General features: G+C 36.7%; 1 protein-coding gene across 1 annotated transcript; it reads right to left on the reverse strand.

Moving 5' to 3' along the window:
- Positions 1-1,820: 1,820 nt before the first annotated feature.
- LOC145100251 (alpha-farnesene synthase-like) lies at positions 1,821-7,555 on the reverse strand. Its single transcript, XM_079037595.1, has 7 exons — positions 7,411-7,555; positions 7,052-7,322; positions 4,233-4,596; positions 3,874-4,092; positions 3,659-3,797; positions 3,301-3,549; positions 1,821-2,321 (listed from the first exon to the last, which is right to left on the reverse strand). Exons 1-7 carry the CDS (start codon positions 7,522-7,524, stop codon positions 2,037-2,039), a joined length of 1,641 nt encoding a protein of 546 aa, XP_078893721.1. The 5' UTR covers positions 7,525-7,555; the 3' UTR covers positions 1,821-2,036.
- Between the last annotated feature and the right edge of the window lie 14,482 nt (positions 7,556-22,037).

Genomic DNA, 22,037 nt, shown 5'->3' on the forward strand with positions numbered 1-22,037 from the left:
ATGCTTTATGTTTACTTTCACTCGGACATTTTTATTTTAACTTGCGTGCGCCTATGTGGAATCAAGATTAAGAATCAAAGTCTTGTTAGGAATCAAGAAATTAGAAAGTAAATGCTTCAAAAACAATTTGAAGATAAGAAAAGACAGTTACTGAAAATCAAAGTTTACATGAAGATATTACAGTCCCACATTCTAAATTTACTCGTGTAAGATTTTAATCAATCGGATTTAGATTAGAACCGTTAAAGGTAAAATCAATCAATGAGATTACATATAATGAGAAATGTGAAGTACCTAAATTTATTTTGATTTTGGATAAAATAAAAAGAGGTTGCAAACAATCAACAAGACCTTAATCCACTATACTAGAATGGAGTTTCTACCATATGTTCTAAGTAACAGATTTTATTCGTCATTAAACAAAACAGAAGGGTAAAATAATCATTTTTAGCATTCAACACAATCAGTCAGATACATGATCAAACAATATGATTTCAGTCAATGGCAGATGCAATCAGACCTACTGACCCAAACTCTAATTCAGTCAGATCTTACCCAGTCAATAACTATCAAACAATCCTAAACATTATTGAAATTTAATTAATGACCTTTAGTAATGCAAATAACAAAAACCATAACAACCTTTTTTTTTAAAATAATAATAAAATAAAGAAAAATTATTGCCATCTATCCATTTTGTGCTAGTGGTAGGTGTAAAACCTCATCCCTGAATTAGCTTGTTTGGGTGTTAAAGTCCATTTTGGCTTTTGCTAATCATTGTAATCAGGGGCGGAGACAATGAGGTGACTAGCACGTGACCAACCTCCCTCAACATGTAATTTACTTATATATTACTAGTCATATTTTTCTTTAATTGTTTCAAAGAAAATATGTGATATTCATAATCTAAGTGTCTAAGTCCATCGGCCCCATGAGACCCAAATTCTTTAATTATATGAGGAATTTCAATTTAATAATTTAATGATTTTATAAAAAATAAAAACACTCAACAGACTAATATGATATTCAACTAAACAAACTAAATAGTTTATTGTTTTCAATTCCACAATTACAATCATGGACGCTTCTCTTTTTAAACTTCGACTTCAAGAAAATGTCAATTAAAATTCTTATTAGTTATTATATCTTTTATTCATTTTATTTTTTTAGAACGTCTAGACAGGCATCCAATATACTACTAATATTCTACATTTTTTGTATCAAATGAGACTTCTACCCTTAACCTTTGGCTGAGGAGCATCTATTCGTCAACTTCTAATACTGCTAGTCAAAGACCCTTTGGCTATTACAACTTTTATTTAATAGTAAGTGTACTAAAATGGAGCATCGATCGTAGCGTATGCGTTTATATTCTAATTAACTAATTACTTTATTACTAGAAAGTTAACGATGATTATGAATAAGTGTTTATATTCATTTGGAAATTTTGGAAGATTCATTCATACGAAATTTGATCTTTCTTTGTCAAAATTTCTGTTAAGCTTATCGGCTATATTATGTTATTAGTATATAAAATATATTTTATTATTTTATTACGATTTAAATCTCCTTTATCCTGACATCTTAACTCCGTCGCTCACTCATTGTAATCCATTTTGCTGGCCCGTAGATAGTATTTTATAACATTGTCGATTTGTAGACCTTGAAACTCTTGCAAAGTTAATTATCATTTTAATATGCTATAAGACTCTTTGTAGATCTCAATAACTTCTCCCTACGATGAGTATTTTTCCTCCAAAAGATGCAGTACATAAGCAAATATCATAACTTATTAAACATTAACAATTTTAAGTGGGAATAGTATAATTTTCATGACCATCGAACTAAATTTTATATCATACATTACATGCTTTACCAATCAAACATGACCACTTAAGAAAGGCCCTCAATGGCTCAATGCTCATAACACTTTTCAGTTGTAAATAAGGATTAAAGTTCCTTCTTTTTAGTTTTCTTATATTTAACTTTTAGACCACATTACCTATCCTTAACCAAAATAAATAGAATTTGACCAACTAATCAACTGCAAGAGGATGAACTAAAAGAACTAGAACTTGATCTCTAGTCTCACGATCTTGGATGCCAAATCCATCTCCATTATGGTATATAAAATGTGCAACTCGAGCCATATTAGTTATATGTTTAATAGATGGGGATAAAGACGTAGATACGATGTTGATTTGGGTCCATACATCGGTAATCATTCTTTTAATGAACTTCTTCGCAACCTCTTCTGTAACATTTGCTTCGGTCATATGACACATGATTGATGTCGGGGCATCACCTCTGGATAGCTCCGCCTATATATAAATAACAAACTGGCATGTATGTTATATGTGTATTTCCAAAAACTAAAAGTTAAATGCAATATTGAACTGGTGTCTGGACAGTGGTGTATCCAGATTTGAATTTTACTGAGGTCTATTATATAATATAATAAAATAAATAAAAGTATAAAGTATAATAATATTTAAGGTTCTCTTGATAGCTGAATAAAATTAAAATATAGTGATATTCGTATTTATTGCTTCCCTTTTGAGAATTTCAACAAAAATGATAAATAATTAACTATATGAAAAATGGAAGTAAAAATAAAAATGTTATGTAGAAGTTCTAAAATTTTCCATTTTTAGTGAGACCAAAACTATAAAAAAAAAAAATTCGTCCATTTATGTATAATATAGGTGAACTATGTAAAAAATGATAAATAATTATATAAAAGAATAGAAATAAAAATAAAAAGAGAAAATTCATCAAGTAACCAAAATGAGGGTAATGTTTGAAACAAATAACTATGAAAAACACAATTTAATAAAATAACCACAACTTCCACAGAGAGGGCTTTGTAGATGTCCTCATGCTCTTGAAACAAGAAAATTCTTTTCCCGATGCTCTTGAAACACAAAAACTCTTTGAACAAATAACGTGGAAGGGGTAAAAGACAAAAAAGAATTATAAAATTGTAATTCCGCAGAGGGTGCATCGTTCCTCATAGATGTCCTCTATGGAAGTCATGATCATTTTATAAAATTGTGTTTTTCTTGGTCATTTGTTTCAAACACTCATCTCCTTGAATTTTCTCAAATAAAAATGCTCAAAAAAAACTCTAAAAATTTTCCATTTTTTAAGCGGCCAAACTATAATTTTTTTTTTTTTGTAGGTGATGGGCGGCCACTTCAAGTAACTCCTACTACCAACATCAACATACTAAATTCACCACTATTTATTGATAAACTCCAAGAATATCGTAGTACATAACTAAAATAGTATATAACCTACCTTTGATGTCCCTTGATCGTTGCATAGTCGAATGATCATAGAGGTGTTGTAGACAAGATCATGATTAATTTTCAAAAAATTGATAGCCTCTTCTTGTGGTTCATATAAATCCCAAAAAACGGTATGAACTGATAGCAAAGGGCCACATGATGTTACCCAACCATTGTCTAAATACTCATGTAGACCTGGAGTGTAACCATTATGATACCATCTTGCTTCTGCTAGTAATCCCTTGCAGAAATCTTTCCACTGGAAACAATTACTATAAACTTTAATTTCCATTTCAGAATGTATTACATAAAACTTTAACTGAAACAACATTTATTATCAAGTGAAAAATGAGCAACAATTTTTTTACCGCATTTTGTAAATGTGTTTTCACCATATATCCTTTTTCACTCAGAAGTTCGTTGGAAATTTCATCAACAGTATCATATAGAATGTTTAAGCAAAACTTCATAGGCTCTGGAAGACGTTCAGTCCCTTCAGTGGCCCATCTGGAATTATATTTATTTAAGTTTTATCAAAAGTATCAGGAACATGTTGTTAATTATAGTAGGTAGGCGTACTTACCTTTCGATAATATGCGTGAAGGTTTCCAGTTCATCCAAAGTGCCAAAAACATCATAAACGTCGTCAATAATAAGCACCAAATTGATGACTTTCGTTAAACATTTTCTGAGATATCCATATTGTGGCTCAAAGGCAACTCCCACCGACCATAAGTAACTTTCAACTACCCGATTTCTTGTAAAGCTTAGATTTTTCATAACTCCTACTTTCTTCCACCAACTATTGACAAAAAAGAAGCATAAATTAGGATAGAAATGAGCCTAGGAAACCTGATAAGATTATTTAAGAAAAAATGTCAAGAGATATGCCACATTTCTGAACTCGGTAATTTTGTTTTCAACAGTATTGCATATAGGTACCTTAACATATCTTTGAGCTCACTTTGGTGAACGGCTTGAACCATGTTGAAGTTGAGTTTCGCTAGCTTGAGCAAATTGGAATTTGAAGGACTCACTTTCGCATAACCTTGAATGTGACTTCTGATATTGAACCATTCCACTCTCATGTTCAAAGGAAATCTCAATGCATCATATATCTCTTTTCCATGCTCAACATGTAACTGTTGATAAACGTTCTTCAAATAAAATGATGCTAAAGCTCGAGCCTTTCCTAATATGTCTTCACCTTCTAAAGCTAGATGTGAAGCCTCAAAAAGGCTAACCATTGCTTTTACATTCACGTTCATGTTTTTCTCCACATTTTCTACAAACCCTTTGAACATACCTGTAGTCAAACAAACAATTGGTATGTTTTATATATAAACAAAGTTCCAATTCGCTTTTTCAAATGAAATTTTTGCTAAGCATAGTTCCAATTTAGTTTTTCTACTTTTTATATATTAACCAAAAGTAAAGCATGAGTTGCCCCCTCCCCTATACATGCTCCTTTTTCTGTATATTTCCTTTCTAGCTAGTGATCTTTATAATTTTAATCCACCAAGTTTTTTAACAGAAAAGTGAAAATTAATCCGCTATGTGTGACAAAGGTAACAACAAGCAATCGAAACCCCATCAGGACGTCAAGGAGCATGACATTAAGTTTGATAATAACATTTTTACGGGTATCCATATGAGTTTAGAATATTGAACATCCAATTGAGGAATTGATCAAGCAAGAGAAAATTTAGTTGAATAAAGAAAGAATAAAATGCCCTCGTAATTAATAAGGATGTTTTGGATAAGATATCATGTGTTATATATGCCAAGGATGATGCTTCTAGAAACACATACGCCTATTTCTTGTTGTATTTTTTGTATGGCCTTCAGTTAGGAATGTTCTGATTCCGTTAATCTTCTGATTTCATTACAAAGGAAGGAGATCGCTGTCACTATATCTAGATATACTTAACTTAAGTAATTTTAGTTCTATGTCTTGGTATTTATAGAATTATGTCTAATATATACTTATTTATTGATAGGATTAATCAAGTACCTATCACTTCCATATTCATTCTTAGCCCCTTTAATTACTATTTCTTTCGTCCCAACCTATACAATCGTATAGTACACATTTCTTTATGCCAACTTATACAATATATCGTGTAGTACGTATGAGACGATGGAGCTTCATGGTTTTTAAAAGGTTGGAGATAGAGGTAACCGGCTACTTACCACTAAAATTCTAATGCCAATGCTAGTAGAAACGATATGGTTAATTGTGCAGAAAAAGATAGAAAGTTGGTCATCTATGCCAATTGCAGTGCCGCGGAGGCTTGACGGACTGAGTCCTGACGTTGGTCACGCTCACCACTGGTTGACCGACAACATCTGCCGCCGCACACGACCCAGCATACTCTCCGGAAAGTTGTAAATTTATTCCCATGATTTTGTTTGATTTTGTGTTCAATTTTCAAAAATGGGTTTAATATTTTGAAATTTGATGTTGAGTTCCATTTTTAAACTGAAAAATATTTATTCTGCTTTTGATATTTTGATTTATGAACTAGTTTTTGCTTTGTGAACTGATTTTTCTTTGATTTGATACTCTCGACGTATTGATTTGTGTTGAATGGGTTTGAAATGATAAATGTAGGATATGGGTTGGTAGGAACCTTAATAGTTAATCTTAAGTAGAACAAGTTAAGTAAACAATTTGATTGTCTTTCCTCCTGTTCTAGAAAATATGTTTTGCTCTTAGGAGCAAATAAATTTTATCCATTTTGGTAAAGGCTGGTTGTATATTTGCAAATTTATTTGGGATTTATTGTTTATTAAAAGTATTTGCTTTTTAATTCTCATAATCGTATCCTAGGATCCAATCTTTTTAGGTGTTTTGTCAAATCAAGATTATAATAACATTGCTTCATAGCTACTGTATATGCTAAAACGGTTAAAGTAAAGAGTTGCTTCACTTCAACATGAAATATACTCGTTTATGCATTCCCGGGTAATCATAACGGATGTTTTCGAAATCAATTTTGGGGTAACCATTTTCAGACCATTTCGGGATGGTCAACGGTCAACGGACCGGTCAATGGTCAACTGTGCACACCACTTGACTTTCGGATTGAATCCGCCACTCTCTATAATGCAAGTTGTATGGGAGTTGATCAATGTGGTGGCAACTAGGATTAAATAAATGTTTAATTGAGTGTGGGTGATGAAATTGAGTGAAGTTGAATGGAGGTATTGATCAATGATCATTCAACTCTCAAACAGGGGTTGAATAGGGAGAAAAAAATTGTGTGGTGATTATAATTGAATATGTATTTAAAAGATTATGAGTGTTAAAAATAAAGTTGAATAAGAATAGATGATGTATCAATTCCATGAACTTTATAAAGTACGAGGAAGAAAATAAAAAAAGTTAAAGACAATAAATCTATATTGGACATATACTCAATTCTAAAAGACTTGGAAAAAAAAAGATTATTGAAATTTAAAATAACTCGGTGTGACAACTACAAACTGAATAATGAGTGGCCAATGAAAGTCTAGAAGCATAATCTAAAGGTCTCAAGACATCATTAGGTAACCTCATGCCACATCAGAGTTTAATATATATATATATATATATATATATATATATATATATATATATATATATATATATATATATATATATATATATATATTTTAATGTTTAATATTATATATATTGCATACCAAAATATGATAAGATTTTGAAGTTAAATTAAGTTCAATATAACCGGCATATTAACTATGGGTGTACGGTGTACCTTGGGAAATGTTGAACCCATGCAACCTCAGTATCCTAAAGCAAAGAGAAGTGCCATAAAGATCCGATTCTATGTTGACATAGCCGTTCTCATCCTTAAACGATTGAAAGCTATCTATAATTCCATTTATTTCCTTCTGGAAATAGGTTATCAACCCTAACTTTTCAACGTTATCTATTAGCTCTAACTTCGCCACAGGTTCCAAGGTTTCAACAAATAAACTCTTAACTTCTTCTCTGGCCTTCTGGACTTGTAGTCTATATTCTTCTTCCTGCATACAAAATAGCTATCTAGAACTCTATTTTGAAAAGGTAATATATCAAGGATAAATTGTCATACAGAAAGATAGGGATTATTACATGAAATTCGGATTTGAGAGATTGTAGGAAGTCGTAATTCCAAATGTTTGGTTTGTAATCAGCAGAACGCCTTTCAGAACATTGATTGATGATTCCAATCGCCTCAGTTGTCATGTTCAATTGTTGTTTGTGCAAACGTGTATATATCTTATTTACACTACTAGATATTTGCATGAAACAAGTAACACCCAGGATGATATTTATACTAGCGTAGGTTTATTAAATGGTGTAATACTCTGCATGGTTAAACAGTAGTTCGGGTCGGGCCAGTAGAGAAGTAGTGCATTTATTTGTCTTGAAACGTGGAATATATGGACCATGCCACTTTATATCTTTTCTTATTTTTATTTATTTAATTTCCTGTTCACACTCTGTCTAACATGTATAAATGTATTTTAACGTGGAAAACATAGATAATTATATACATAAGAAGAAGCTAGGAAAATACTTATTTAATTTTTAAAATATCTGGACATTTCGCTGCTAAAAATCAGAAATTGAAAATTACAAGAAAAATCAATAACTGCTAATCTGTTATAACGTGGAAATGTTTGTCAACTTTAAGTTATTCACTTTTGGTGTTAATTCTTCTGAAACGTTCCATGCTTATCATTTTCATATGGATTTGCGTACTAGATCGACAATAAGTTGCAGTTTATATCGTTTAAGTTTAATCGGAGCTCAAATTAAACTGCAAAATATGGATAATATAACATTTTTTTTTTTGTGTGATCAACTAATTTAGCACTTAAATATACTTCTTGATTCACTATTCGTTTTTAATTTTCTGTAATAGTGATTATCACATCCGGCTAATTAAATATACTTCTAAGACTATACGGCACGGGGACATTAACCCCTGTTTTTGTCTACGTGGATAGTATTTAACGGTGTTGTAACACGGTCAAACTGTCCCAGCCACCCATTGTGTTGTAAGGCTTTACGGAGTGGGTGACCTAAAAAGTGTTGCCACATGGATGTCACGCCAGCTTCACATCCAATCCACCACCAACCCACTACACATACCACTTCACAATATATTTTTTATATTAAATTAAATAAAAACCCTAATTAATAAAAGGGAAAATAACACAAATGCCCTACGAACTTTCTAGGGTTTATCCTTTTAGTCCCTAAACAATTTTTGTGACCTTATGAGGGAACGAAGTCGTTTTTGTTGAGTCGATTATATCCTTTTGGCCAAAGCGAAGGGGTCACCTGGTTACCTCTTTGACACATTGACATTTGTTGACCAATTTTCCTATATTGACTTTGAATTTTCCCATAAGATGACCCACAGCTCTCTCTCTCTCTCTCTCTCTCTCTCTCTCGTCTTCATCCCCCACTGCACCCTTCTTCTCTATTTTCTCTCTTCCATTCAGAGAACCTGCAACCCAAAATCAAAAAGGAAATGCATTCCCCATTTTTGTTATACTCGTTTTTGTTGCATCGTCATGACCAACAAAACAGATTTAATTATCAACCCTTCGACTTTGAATTCTTACAAATGTTACTTTGAGCTGTATGTTGTTCATCGAAGGTGCCTTTGATTGTGAGGATACTTTAACTTATTGCCGGTGTCCATGACGTTTTCGACATCGTTCCGTTGACGACGGTGAAGACCACTTCAAATCCAGCAGGAATGTAACATCCGGATTTTCAGGTACATTATTTATTCATTCATTTAGGAGATTTTCACGATTTTCCATCCGGGTTAATGACCAGACTCGGCGAGTCAACTAGTGGACTCGGCGAGTCCACGCTGTTTAATGAAACCCTAATTCTCGGGGTTTGAGACCTGTTTAAAGGCCCTTATGGCCTTCATTTGCGGCTACCGGTTGATAGAGAGAAACCCCAGAGTGTGTGAACGTGTCGAGAGAGAAAGGAAGCCATTTTTGATCTTTGGGTGGGTGATTTTGCAAGAAGAAGGTGACCGAGGCAAGAGGAAACTGAAGAGGGTGCTAATCTGTGAATTTAAGAGCTTAGGGACTTCATCTTGAGGTATATATTCGTTTCCCTTTCAGTTTTGGTGTAAGCTTTGAGAGTTAGGGTTTCTAGCCCCTTTTTGAGTATGATTTGGGAATCAATTGGTCCCTTCTTGTGTTAAGGCTATGGATCTGGATCCAAAGAGGTCCAAAGATCTAAGCCCCTTGATATTTATGGGGTGTCATTGGGTTATATGAGCTTGGGATGGCATTTTGAGGCCATTTCTTCAAAAAGAGCCATTGGGTCTTTGCATGAGCATCAAGATCCAAACTTTACGTGTTTTTATTGCTTTAGGAGGCCAGATCTATGAGTTAGAGGAACGGATCTGACCTCTGAAGCTCATTTGAGCTCGAGCATGGCATGAACTCGCCGAGTACTAAGATCAGACTCGACGAGTAGGGTTAGGGTTTCCCTTTAAATTCACTCAGTGGGTACTTGCCGAGTTAAGGGAATGACTCAGTGAGTCTGAAGGAATTAGAGGACTGGAGTTCAAGGCGGAACTCGCCGAGTTAATATTAGGACTCGGCGAGTTGAGTCGGGGTGGCCCCGCGATTCATGCCAGGTGTAACCTGTCGAGCAGAGGAAAGACTCGACGTGTCATGCAGGACTAAACGGATAGTGGACATGCATAGACTCGCCGAGTCACCCAGGTGCACTCGGCGAGTCGGGTCAAAGTATGACCGTTGACTTTGTTGACTTTGAGGGTTGGTCAACAATGGAGTCTTTGTATCAAGAGAGGGTTGAGTCTAGTCTCGAGAGTTATATTTATGATAGTATTTGACTTTCTGTGATTAGGCGGAGGCTAGACCATATTGCTACCGAGTCAGAGATTTACCGAGACATCCGAGGTGAGTCTTCTCACTATACTTTACCTAGAGTGGTAACAGAGTTATGTGATAGAGATATTATATACTATCTATTTGATGTGTGGCACTGCATTATTTCTATGTGATTTATGTTGTGTGTATATCAGAGTTAGGACCAGAAGGTCCACAGAGCTAGGACCAGAGGGTACGCAGAGTTAGGGCCCAAGGGCCCACAGAGTTATAGCCTCGAGTGGCTAATATGTGCTATATGTGGTATTTTTAGAATTATGTGCCAGTGTATTTGTATGCTATTTATGTGTTGAGATTTATTGTGATATGTGATATGCATGATTCAGAATTATCTAAGTTAGGACCTTTGGGTCCATAGAGTTAGGGCCAGAGGCCCACAGAGAGTTGGGACTGGAGGGTCCCACTGAGACACGCTGACCAGAGGGTCAACAAAGATTATAGCCCCGAGTGGCCAATATGTATTAGAGTGGTATTTTGGGAACTCATTAAGCTTCGTGCTTACAATGTTTGTGTTATGTGTTTCAAGTTTTCTCAGGATCACGGGACGGCACCGGCTTGATTGTACACACCAGAGGAAGCGTTTGTTTTGAGGATCCTGGTTTATTAATTGAATGAACAAAATAGTCATGTATTGTAATCTAAACAAAAAATGGGATTTTTATGAAAAGTGCTAAAGAGATAAGCGATTTTAAATGAAAATTTTGTTTTGAAAATTTCGGTGTTATAAGTTGGTATCAGAGCCTTGGTTTGAGGGATTCGGATGCACCTTCGGGTAAAACTGGACTCAAACTAAGGAAGTAAGAAAAGTTTTCAAAGAAATGATTTTCTAAAAGTGAATAAGAGTTCAAAGAGAAAGCGAGAAAGAGCAGTGTGTACAATCAGCGAAAGCCCGAACGGTGTTTTCCCAAAATACCATTATTTCTGTGTTATGAGATATTTATGATACATTTTATGAGATATTATGCATGCTAGAGACAGGCTAGGTATTTCATATCTTAGGACTAGAGTGGCCTGATTTGTGATGCCTTAGCCTAGGAGTTGTTGTTATATGTGATGTGCTTTTGAGTATGAGTGAGAGTATTCAGGTGGAATCCTTTTTGGGGATTCGAGTAGAGGAGTAATCTAGAAGAGGTATCTATATGACCACATGAGGAGTCTGCCGAGAGGGTAGCCAGAGGCCATGTGGGGCGAAGATGTTAGAGTTCGGTGATATCCTTCGAGTATGAGGAAAGCGAGTGGATAATAAACTTGGGAGGTTTTACGTGCAGAAGGAGATGCTTTGATGCCCGAATGCTGCTTGCTTCGTGCTTTATGGAGCTCTCGATGATGGGAGTCAGCTACTAAGTGAATATGACGATATTCAGGAGGTAGATGGTTGGCATCATTAGGAGTTCTTCAGCAGCTGATTGCGGAGAAGTGGTAAAACCAAGAAAGAGCCTAGGTAGTAACCTTAGCCAGATGAGTACGCTGGCAGAGTAGAGCATTTCGCTGAGGAGCGAGCACGCGTGGCGGAATTAGTGAACGAGAAGGTTGAGCAGTTACTTAGGAGCTCTGGAATGGTCCATGTGGAAAGTATGGGTAGATGTGGCAGGTAGTATGGGCCCGTACTACCAAAAGCAGAGGACCCATACTGAATACAGGGAGTATTCTGAAGGTTCTAAGTAGCAGATTGAGGAGTGATGTTATGGTTCGAGTACCATACATCAGAGCAGATTGGGAAGTGATGCCATGGTTCGAGTACCATGCATCTTAGCAGATTGGGGAGTGATGTTATGGTTTGAGTACCATACATTGGAGCATATTGAGGAGTGATGTTATGGTCCGAGTACCATACATCGGAGCAGATTGGGAAGTGATGCCATGGTTCGAGTACCATGCATCTTAGCAGATTGGGGAGTGATGTTATGGTTTGAGTACCATACATCGGAGCAGATTAAGGAGTGATGTTATGGTCCGAGTACCATACATCGGAGCAGACTGGGAAGTGAGGCCATGGTTCGAGTACCATGCATCTTAGCAAATTGAGGGGTGATGGTATAGTTCGAGTACCATGCATTATAGCAGATTGAGAAGAGATGTCAGGGGCTGAGTACCATAGTTCTTAGCAAATGATGCTTGTGATTCTCTGGTTGTCCGATCAGGATTGATTGGTGGAGTTTGGACGTGATAGGGTTTTAGGCCTAAGGGCCATGATTGAGTTCGAAAAGGCATCCCTTAAGAGGGAGGTCGAGAGCATTTCAGAGTACCTTGGTAAGATGTCAGATGTAGTCGCAAGACTCAGGGATTAGTAGAGAATGCTTTTTTAGGGGATTGCGGTCTGAGTGACCAATCAGCCGTTGGAGGAGATGTCACCTTTTTTGACTTGTTGGGTGTTATTTATGTTTCCTATGGGAAGTAGGAGAGGCGTAAGATTTTAGTTTTGGGTTTAGGAGTAAACCCTACGGGTTGACGTTGATGATGATTTTTCCACCAGAGTATCAGGCAGCATGTCTGCCGCGAGGAAATGATCTACCATGAGCAGGTAGTCAGTAGGGACTGAGATGGTCAAGGACCACATTACACCCTAATTGAGTATAGTAGAGCGTATGGTAGCAGTATCAGTGGGTAATCCAGTCGAGTATATCAGAGCGGTGGCCCTTCTGTCTATGATGGGCATTGAGTATGGTAGGGGAGTCCCTATTCTCGTGATGATTCACGTGTTGGAACGGGGGTTGAGAAGTCGAGGATGAGGAGTATGATGATTTATTGTTTCGGTCTAAGAGTCAGTGATAGTACTGAATAGTTAGGATGTTCAGTATTGGGATTGTATGAGACTTCGAATGGTTAGAGGCGGTCGTGATGAGAAGTTCCTGAGGATTTCTTCGGAGATTTAGGGTAGTTGAGGTTTCTTGATCTCTACGTGGGGAGATCATGGGGCGTTGTGTGGCACCTTCCAAGCGTAGGTGCGATGTTTCTGGAAGAAACCGCCTGTGGGGTAGAGTGTTGATGCATCAATTGGTGATGGTTCGAACCCTAAGTGGGGGAGAACCGGGTATTTTATTGAGGGAACCAGAGATTTGTGTAAGAGCGGTTAGGGGTTGGATACAGAAACTTGCGGCTTGAATTCATGAGGCCAAGGTCATTGGTGATCAAGGAAAGGTGCAGAGCGAGATAATGCATGTGGTATGTGTCTGAGAAAGGATGGGTGTCTCCTCGGCAGGTGGCCAATGGTCAGGAATCTGGTGGTGGTCAGAGCCGTTTCAAGTGGAAGACTCGTTATGATGGTATGGGTAGTTGAGAACTTCTAGGTCGAAGTATGGATTGTATATGCCCTTTTTGGGGTGGATAGAAGATTATCGAGCAGCCAACTCCCGAGCCGGCATGTGTATTCTTGCTTGGATTTTGAGCAGTAGGGGAAAGGGTTTCGGAGGATCATCAGCGTGTTCTGAAGCGTTTGCACATTCTTTGTATTCCAATGGAGTGTTTGAATACATTGAAGTTGCGCATTGGGTAAAAAGAAGAATTATTCATGGAGTTCAGAGGAAATGTATTGTTGTATCTGTATGGTGCCGGGAGTAGGAGATCAGTGGTTGAGGCAGGACATCGTGATGTTCTGTTATGGTGTTCCATGGTGACCGGGTATAATGTCCCGATATCGGAGTTATTTAGAATCTTGAGTTTGAAACAACTAGTGGTGTATCATGTATTTACGGTTCCAGTGGGAGCCCTTCGGGTATGGACATAAAGATGGATTATTTAAGGAAGTGGATCTCTACAGAGGAAGGTATTTTGTTATAGCGGTTGCCGCTAGAGTCTGTGATGCACAGGTGGGACAAGTGTGTGTAGCTATCTATGATAGTCTACAGAGCATGAGATAGTGGACGTAGTGTGGCGTTGGGATAAGAATGAGAATATAGGGTGAAGCTACAGGGAGCCATAGTATTCACTAGTGAGAGGGTGTTGTGATGCTATGGGGAGCCGTAGTACTCACAAGTCAGAGAGAGCGAGTCGTGGTGCTACGGGGAGTCGTAGTACTCACTAGACAGTTGGTGTTGTGGTGCTGCGGGGAGCCGTAGCACTCACTAGTCAGAGGCTATTGTGATGTTGCGGGGAGCCATAGTACTCACTAGACGGCAAGAGAGTGTGATGTTGGAGTGTTCTCCGATCAGTGTGTGATGCAGAAGAGTTTTAGGGTTGAGTAGCCTTAGTATTGAGTTTTTGGAGCCTGGTGGTTGAACCAGGGGCAAGACTGGGGTCTCCGTATCTATCAGGGCTAAGTCGATTTCCAGTTGGACTGTAGTTTTCATTTGAGAATTTTGTGACTTGTGTGTCACAGGGACGAGATAGTTGATGCGAAGAGGAAGTTAGTGGAAGCTCTTCTGCGGAGAGCCGGGCAGAGTGAGCGGACGATTTATACGCTCAAGGACATGCTTCGGGCATGTGTATTGGATTTCAGAGGGAGTGGGACACGTACTTACCCTTGGCTGAGTTTTCCTATTACAACAGCCATCATTCGAGCATTGGTATGCCACCCTTTGAGCTGTTGTATGGGAGGAGGTGTCAGACTCCCATTTACTGGGGAGAGGTAGAGCAACGTGTGATGGGTAGTACAAAGATTGTGCTTCAGACGACCGAGCGAATTCAGCAGGTCAGACAGAGGTACTGACGGCCCAGAGCCGTCATAAAAGTTACGCGGATAGACGGCGGTCAGAGCTTGATTTCCAGGTTGGTGACTTCATACTCCTGAAGGTATCTCCTTGGAAAGGAGTGATCCAGTTCAGGAAGAGGGGCAAGCTGGGGCCCCGTTATATTGGTCCATTCCGAGTGATTGCGACGGTAGGCCGGGTAGCCTACCGGTTAGAGTTACCTGCAGAGTTGGATCATATTCATGGCACCTTCCACGTGTCTCAGCTGAGAAAGTGTATCGCTGATGATTCGGCAGTGGTTCCATTAGAGGACATTCAGGTGGATGCAAGCTTGAACTATGTTGAGAGGCCGATCGCGATTCGGGATAGAAGGATCAAGACCTTGAGAAACAAGGAGGTGCCATTGGTTCAGGTCCAGTGGCAACATCGGAAGGGTTTCGAGATGACCTGGGAGCCGGAGTTAGAGATGCGGGAGCAGCATCCAGAGTTATTTGTGGAAAGAGACTTCGAGGGCAAAGTCTAATTCTAGTGTGGGAGAATTGTAACATCCGGATTTTCAGGTACATTATTTATTCATTCATTTTTGTAGATTTTGGGAGGGACTCGGCGAGTTGATGCTTAGACTCGCCGAGTAGTATCGCGATTTTCCATCCGGGTTAATGACCAGACTCGGCGAGTCGACTAGTGGACTCGACGAGTCGACTAATGGACTCGGCGAGTCCACGCTGTTTAATGAAACCCTAATTCTCGGGGTTTAAGAACTATTTAAAGGCCCTTATGGCCTTCATTTGCGGTTACCAGCTGATAGAGAGAAACCCCAGAGTGTGAACGTGTCGAGAGAGAAAGGAAGCCATTTTTGATCTTTATGTGGGTTATTTTGCAAGAAGAAGGTGACCAAGGCAAGAGGAAACCAAAGAGGGTGCTAATCTGTGGATTTTAGAGCTTAGGGACTTCATCTTGAGGTATATATATTCGTTTCCCTTTTCAGTTTTGGTGTAAGCGTTGAGAGTTAGGGTTTCTAGCCCCTTTTTGAGTATGATTTGGGAATCAGTTGGTCCCTTATTGTGTTAAGGTTGTCGATCTGGATCCAAAGAGGTCCAGAGATCTAAGCCCCTTGATCTTTATGGGGTGTCATTGGGTTATATGAGCTTGGGATGGCATTTTGAGGCAATTTCTTCAAAAAGAGCCATTAGGTCTTTGCATGGGCATCAAGATCCAAACTTTACGTGTTTTTATTGCTTTATGAGGCTAGATCTATGAGTTAGAGGAACGGATCTGACCTCAGGAGCTCATTTGAGCTCCATCATGGCATGAACTCACCGAGTACCAAGAGCAGACTCGGCGAGTAAGGTTAGGGTTTCCCCATAAGTTCACTCAGTGGGTACTTTCCGAGTTGGGGGAATGACCCAGTGAGTCTGAAGGAATTAATGAACTGGAGTTCAAGGCGGAACTCGCCGAGTTAATATTAGGACTCGGCGAGTTTAGTCGGGTGTCCCCGCGATTCATGCCAGGTGTAACCCGTCGAGCAGGGGAAAGACTCGACGTCTCATGCGGGACTAAAGGGATAGTGGACACGTGTAGACTCGCCAAGTCACCCAGGTGTACTTGACGAGTCGGGTCAAAGTTTGAACGTTGACTTTGTTGACTTTGAGGGTTGGTCAACAATGGAGTCTTTGTGTCAAGAGAGGGTTGAGTCTAGTGTCGAGAGTTATATTTATGAGAGTATTTGATTTTCTGTGATTAGGTGGAGGCTAGACCGTATTGCTACCGAGTCAGAGATTTACCGAGACATCCGAGGTGAGTCTTCTCACTATACTTTACCTAGAGTGGTAACAGAGTTATGTGATAGAGATATTATATACTATCTATGTGATGTGTGGCACTGCATTATTTCTATGTGATTTATGTTGTGTGTATATCAGAGTTAGGACCGGAAGGTCCACAGAGCTAGGACCAGAGGGTCCGTAGAGTTAGGGCCCAAGGGCCCACAGAGTTATAGCCTCGAGTGGCTAATATGTGCTATATGTGGTATTTTTAGAACTATGTGCCAGTGTATTTGTATGCTATTTATGTGTTGAGATTTATTGTGATATGTGATATGCATGATTCAGAATTATCTAAGTTAGGACCTTTGGGTCCATAAAGTCAGGGCTAGAGGGCCCACAGAGAGTTGGGACTGGAGGGTCCCATTGAGACACCCTGACCAGAGGGTCAACAGAGATTATAGCCCCGAGTGGCTAATATGTATTAGAGTGGTATTTTGGGGAACTCACTAAGCTTCGTGCTTATAGTGTTTGTGTTATGTGTTTCAGGTTTTCTTAGGATCACGGGACGCCACCGACTCGATTGTACACACCAGAGGAAGCGTTTGTTTTGAGGATCCTGGTTTATTACTTGAATGAAAAAAATAGTAATGTATTGTAATCTAAAAAAAAAATGGGATTTTTATGAAAAATGCTAAAGAGATAAGCGATTTTAAATGAAATATTTGTTTTGAAAATTTCGGTGTTACAAGGAAGCTTCACAACCTCATCTTCGTGGGTCATCCACCTTCTTTTCACCGATATTTTTACCCTTGAACAATCCACCATAATCTTTCACGGCCTTAATCATCATCTCCCCATACTCTTGCTTCTAACCAATCGCTACTTGCCCATCCAAATTTTGCACAATCAACTGCAACTTGTAACAAAGCCCCAACACAATTATGCCTATTTTTTCAACATACTCCACAAAACCATCTGGGAAGCAACATGCATCTTTGCATAAACTGAATGGGGACCGCCAAAAACTAGATTCACAAAATAAAAAACATAAATTGATATGGGAGATGGATATAAGGAATTGAGATTTTCATTTTGCCCAACTCAAGCCTTCAGTGCACTAACCAGTGCTTCTCTGTGTATTGCAGTAATCAAGCAACTTTAAATTAATAGGGATTAAAATCAATGAACCAGGCTTCTCTCACCACTCCCTCTTCTTTAATCGATTGTTGGAAAAAGATCAAAGGTTTAAGGAAGATCTGATTTTCCATAAATTGTCACTCATCCATAGTAGCATTAAGAGGCAATAACTGAATTGATTAGAATGGAAAAAATGTCGATCGGAGATTGAATGAGGGCACCGAGTAATTTTTTGGGGTTGTTCCATCGAAGAAAGAAGAAAGCAGTAGATAGCATGCTTGAAGAATGATAGTCCGACGGAAGAAAGCTTGGTAATTAAGCAATTTTCCAAAAAAAAACTTTTATCCCCTGTTTTTTCTTATTTCTTCTTATCCCCTGTTCGGTGCACAAGGTGCAGGAGAGTAAATCATCTCCTATGATAGTGTGATTATCTATGGTAACAGAGAAATGGTTAAAATATGATATTACTTTCTAATGTCTGATGTGGCAATTTTTGACTATTTGTCAATAAAACCGGGGAAAAGAGGTGAAGATGACTAAATAAACAGGTTCCCCACTACTTCGTTCCCTTATTAGGCCAAAAAATAAATTAAGTGGCTAAATGAGTAAACACTAAAACCATTATAGGGCCTATATGTCATTTTCCCTTAATAAAAACATAGAAAATAATAATAATAATAATAATAATAATAATAATAATAATAATAATACTAATAATAATAATAATAATATAAAAGTCTAGGGTGAAATTTGTAAATTTTATAAACCAGTTTTGAAAAAAAAATTAGGAAAAAAATTTGTTCTGCTTTTGATCCAAACTCAAGGGACCAAAGTTGACAATTTTTGAAAACTATGTCTTCTTCCTTCCTGATTAAATGAGGTCTCTATGACTTCCTCCATTAGAACACCTGCAACATAAATTGTAAAGATCTTTTTTTTCGTATTGCTTCCAACGATTCAAGAGAAAGTTTGTATACATTGGCGAGAGGTGTTGTCGAAACCTTCGGTGATGATTATCGGTGCAAACCTTCGTTGAATGATATGCAACAACTATATGTAGCACATGAAGAAATACATGATTTTCCAGGTGTTCTTGGAAGCATTGATTACACACATTGGAACCGTAGAAATTGTCTCGTGGCGTGGAAAGGCTAGTATGCAAGTGGTCATCATGGAACGTGTTCGTTGATATTAGAGGTTGTTGCATCCCAAAATTAATGGATTTGACATGCTTTTTCGGGGTTGGGGGTTCTAACAAAGACGTCAACGTTATTAATCAGTCACCAATATTCAACGATCTCCCTGCCAAGAAAGGCACCGGATGCTCATTTCATAGTAAATGGAAATGAATATAAGTTTGGGTATTACCTTACGGATGGAATATATCCAACATATTCTACATTCGTGAAGACATTTCGACACCCAATAGAACCAAGACACAAGTTTCGTTAGAATGTAGAACGTGCTTTTGGAGTTGTAAAGTCGAAATGAGACATAGTTGAACATGCAGCACGACCATATCAGTTAAGAACTCTACGAGATATTATGTATACATGTATCATAATCCATAACATGTTGATTAAAGATAAATGATGAAATATTGCAAAATATTTAGCTACGAAACCCATACATATGCCATTTCAACCATGACAGCATAATATTTACATAGAGTCGTTTTTTTTTTTGGAATGCGATTTACATAGAGTCGTTGATATTCAAGACACACGAAAACACATGCAACTTCGAGAATGTATGGCTAATTATATGTATAAATGTAACGAAGATGAATAATTTAGGGGCAAAAATGTTGTTTTTTTGTTATTAATAGTTATTTGCTTTTTGTTGTAATGTTTTATTTTAAAATATTAAATGTTATGTTTAATTAAAAAGTTAGGCTTTCATTAAATTACATGATTTATTAAATTAAGTTTGTTTATATAAATATTAAAAATTAAATAGAGAAAAAAGAAAAAAGAAATGATGACATGGAAATGAGTGGGTGTTATAACTTGTTGCTTATTTCCTTAGATGATGTTATAACACTATATATGACATGATATATGTGGTGATAACTTTTGGTTGTGATAACACCCCTTAACATGATGCCCACACCCACTAACCTAAAGAAATACCGAAATAAGTAAAAGGTAACGTGCATCAATACATCTCGAAGGGTCCCTTTTTCTGCTTATTATTGTGTCCTAAGGTCGTAATGTTTCTCTTGAAGAGGTTAAAGACATGCAATCGTATTTTTGGCGTTGTGTGCTTGTCTGATAATGGACCTAAGATTAAAAGAAATGATAAACACTATCATAAGGACTGGTCATGGAGAACGTGAGGATAGATTATGCAACACTATGTGGAATAGAAGGTGGGGTGCACAATCTTACCCCAAATTATATATAAAAGATGTAATAACTATGTCTCATATTTGTTGTGTCCATTTTTGACTTTTGAAGTGTTTATTCTTCAACGTTGATCGTAAATATTTATGTCTTTGATATGTGATACTTGATGCAAAATATATGAATGAATTGTGATTTAAATGTATTTTCATTATTATAAGTTTCATCAAGTATTTTATTACAAAATTTAAAATATTTACGATCAAAGTAAAAGAATAAACACTTCAAAAATCAAAAGTAAACAATAAATATGGGACGAAAGGATTAATATATTTGGCTTTTCTAATGTTGAACCCCATTGTAAGGAAAAAAAAGGACCATGCATAAATAGTTTGAAAAAATAGAAAAACGAAGGTTTTCATCCCAACAAAATTCAACCATAAGCTTGAAACTATTTATGAAATGTCAAATGGGGATAAGAAAGAGAAATTGAAGTATTTATCGATGATTTTTAAGGTTTACGGATGGAAAATTAATTCAATAAAATGCGTTAAAAGCCATTTTCATAAAAAATATTTTGTCAATGGTTAACAATTTTTTCAGATACATCCACTAGTACAAAATTGAGCTTTATCCATGTAAAAAACCCGTCATTAAAGACATTTTATGTCATTTTTTTTTGAAGAACATGAGATGAAAGGTCGCATCATTGAAGATAAGTTATGTTATTGTTCAATTATAGTGAGTATAACTCATGAAAACCCGTTATTATACGTCAAACCCATCATTATATGTTAGGGTGTTTTTGGAGATATATCTATCTTATATTGATAACCGTCATGAATAATAAATTTATAGTTATGTGTTTTTTCCTAGAATCATAAATGTTCACTAACGGTCACCGTTTATAAATATTATGGCGACCATTGTAGACTTTTGGAGATAAACATTTAATTAAGAAGTTGTAAGGATAAGCTATCTTTACGAACTTGTTTAATGATTTATCATTACTATTGTTTACATACACCGACAAATAACAAATTAAGACGTCATTAAAAATTATCTATAATAACATGTTATTTATTTTATTATGATTATTGATCACTTTTAGTGACATGTTTAATATTATATGGTGAATATTGTGAACGTTTACTCACTCACAAGCAATTAAACGGTGAACATAAAATACTTATAGTGATGTGTTTTTCATATAAAGTGATAAATATTCACTTATGGTCACCCTTTATAAATATTATCAGTGTCATTATACACTTTGGAGACACAAATGTAATTAAGGTTTAAGGACAAGCAATTAAATATTAGGATTTTTCTAACAATTTCTCAATGATCTATATACTAACATGTTATTTCTTTTATTATAATTATTTGTCACCTTTAGTGACATGTTTAATATTATATCGTGAATATTGTGAACGTTTACTCACTCACAAGAAATTAAACCGTGAACATAAAATACTTATAGTGATGTTTTTTTTCATATAGAGTGATAAATGTTTACTTACGGTGACCGTTTATAAATATTATAGAGGTCTCCAAATATGATCTATACTAACATGTTATTTCTTTTATTATGATTATTGATCACTTTTAGTGACATGTTTTGTATTATATGGTGAGTATTTTGTGCATTTACTCACTCACAAACAATTAAACAGTGACCATAAAATACTTATACTGATATGTTTTGTACAAATAATAATTTTAAAGTTATTACTTCAAAAACAAAATAGATATATATTTATACATATAATATTTTTACAAACCCAATAGACTAAATACTACTTTTTCTAGTTCTACTCCTTAGATCTTTTACTGTACAAAATACTTTAGGCTGTTTTTCCTTGGGCTTTTGAACTTTATTATTTGTTTCAAGTAAATGTAGATTTGGATCCTCTGATAGCAAGAAAAATA

Source organism: Lactuca serriola, chromosome 4, assembly GCF_051521515.1.
Source record: "Lactuca serriola cultivar US96UC23 chromosome 4, Lser_US96UC23_V15, whole genome shotgun sequence".
NCBI lineage: Eukaryota > Viridiplantae > Streptophyta > Magnoliopsida > Asterales > Asteraceae > Lactuca > Lactuca serriola.

Coding starts and splice junctions, on each gene's coding strand:
- LOC145100251 (XM_079037595.1), bottom strand. CDS start 7,524: ATGACAACTGAGGCGATTGGAATCATCAATCAATGTTCTGAAAGGCGT. Junction 7,323..7,410: donor CTCTCAAATCCGAATTTCAT/GTAATAATCCCT, acceptor TTTTGTATGCAG/GAAGAAGAATATAGACTACA. Junction 2,322..3,300: donor ACGATCAAGGGACATCAAAG/GTAGGTTATATA, acceptor ATTTATATATAG/GCGGAGCTATCCAGAGGTGA.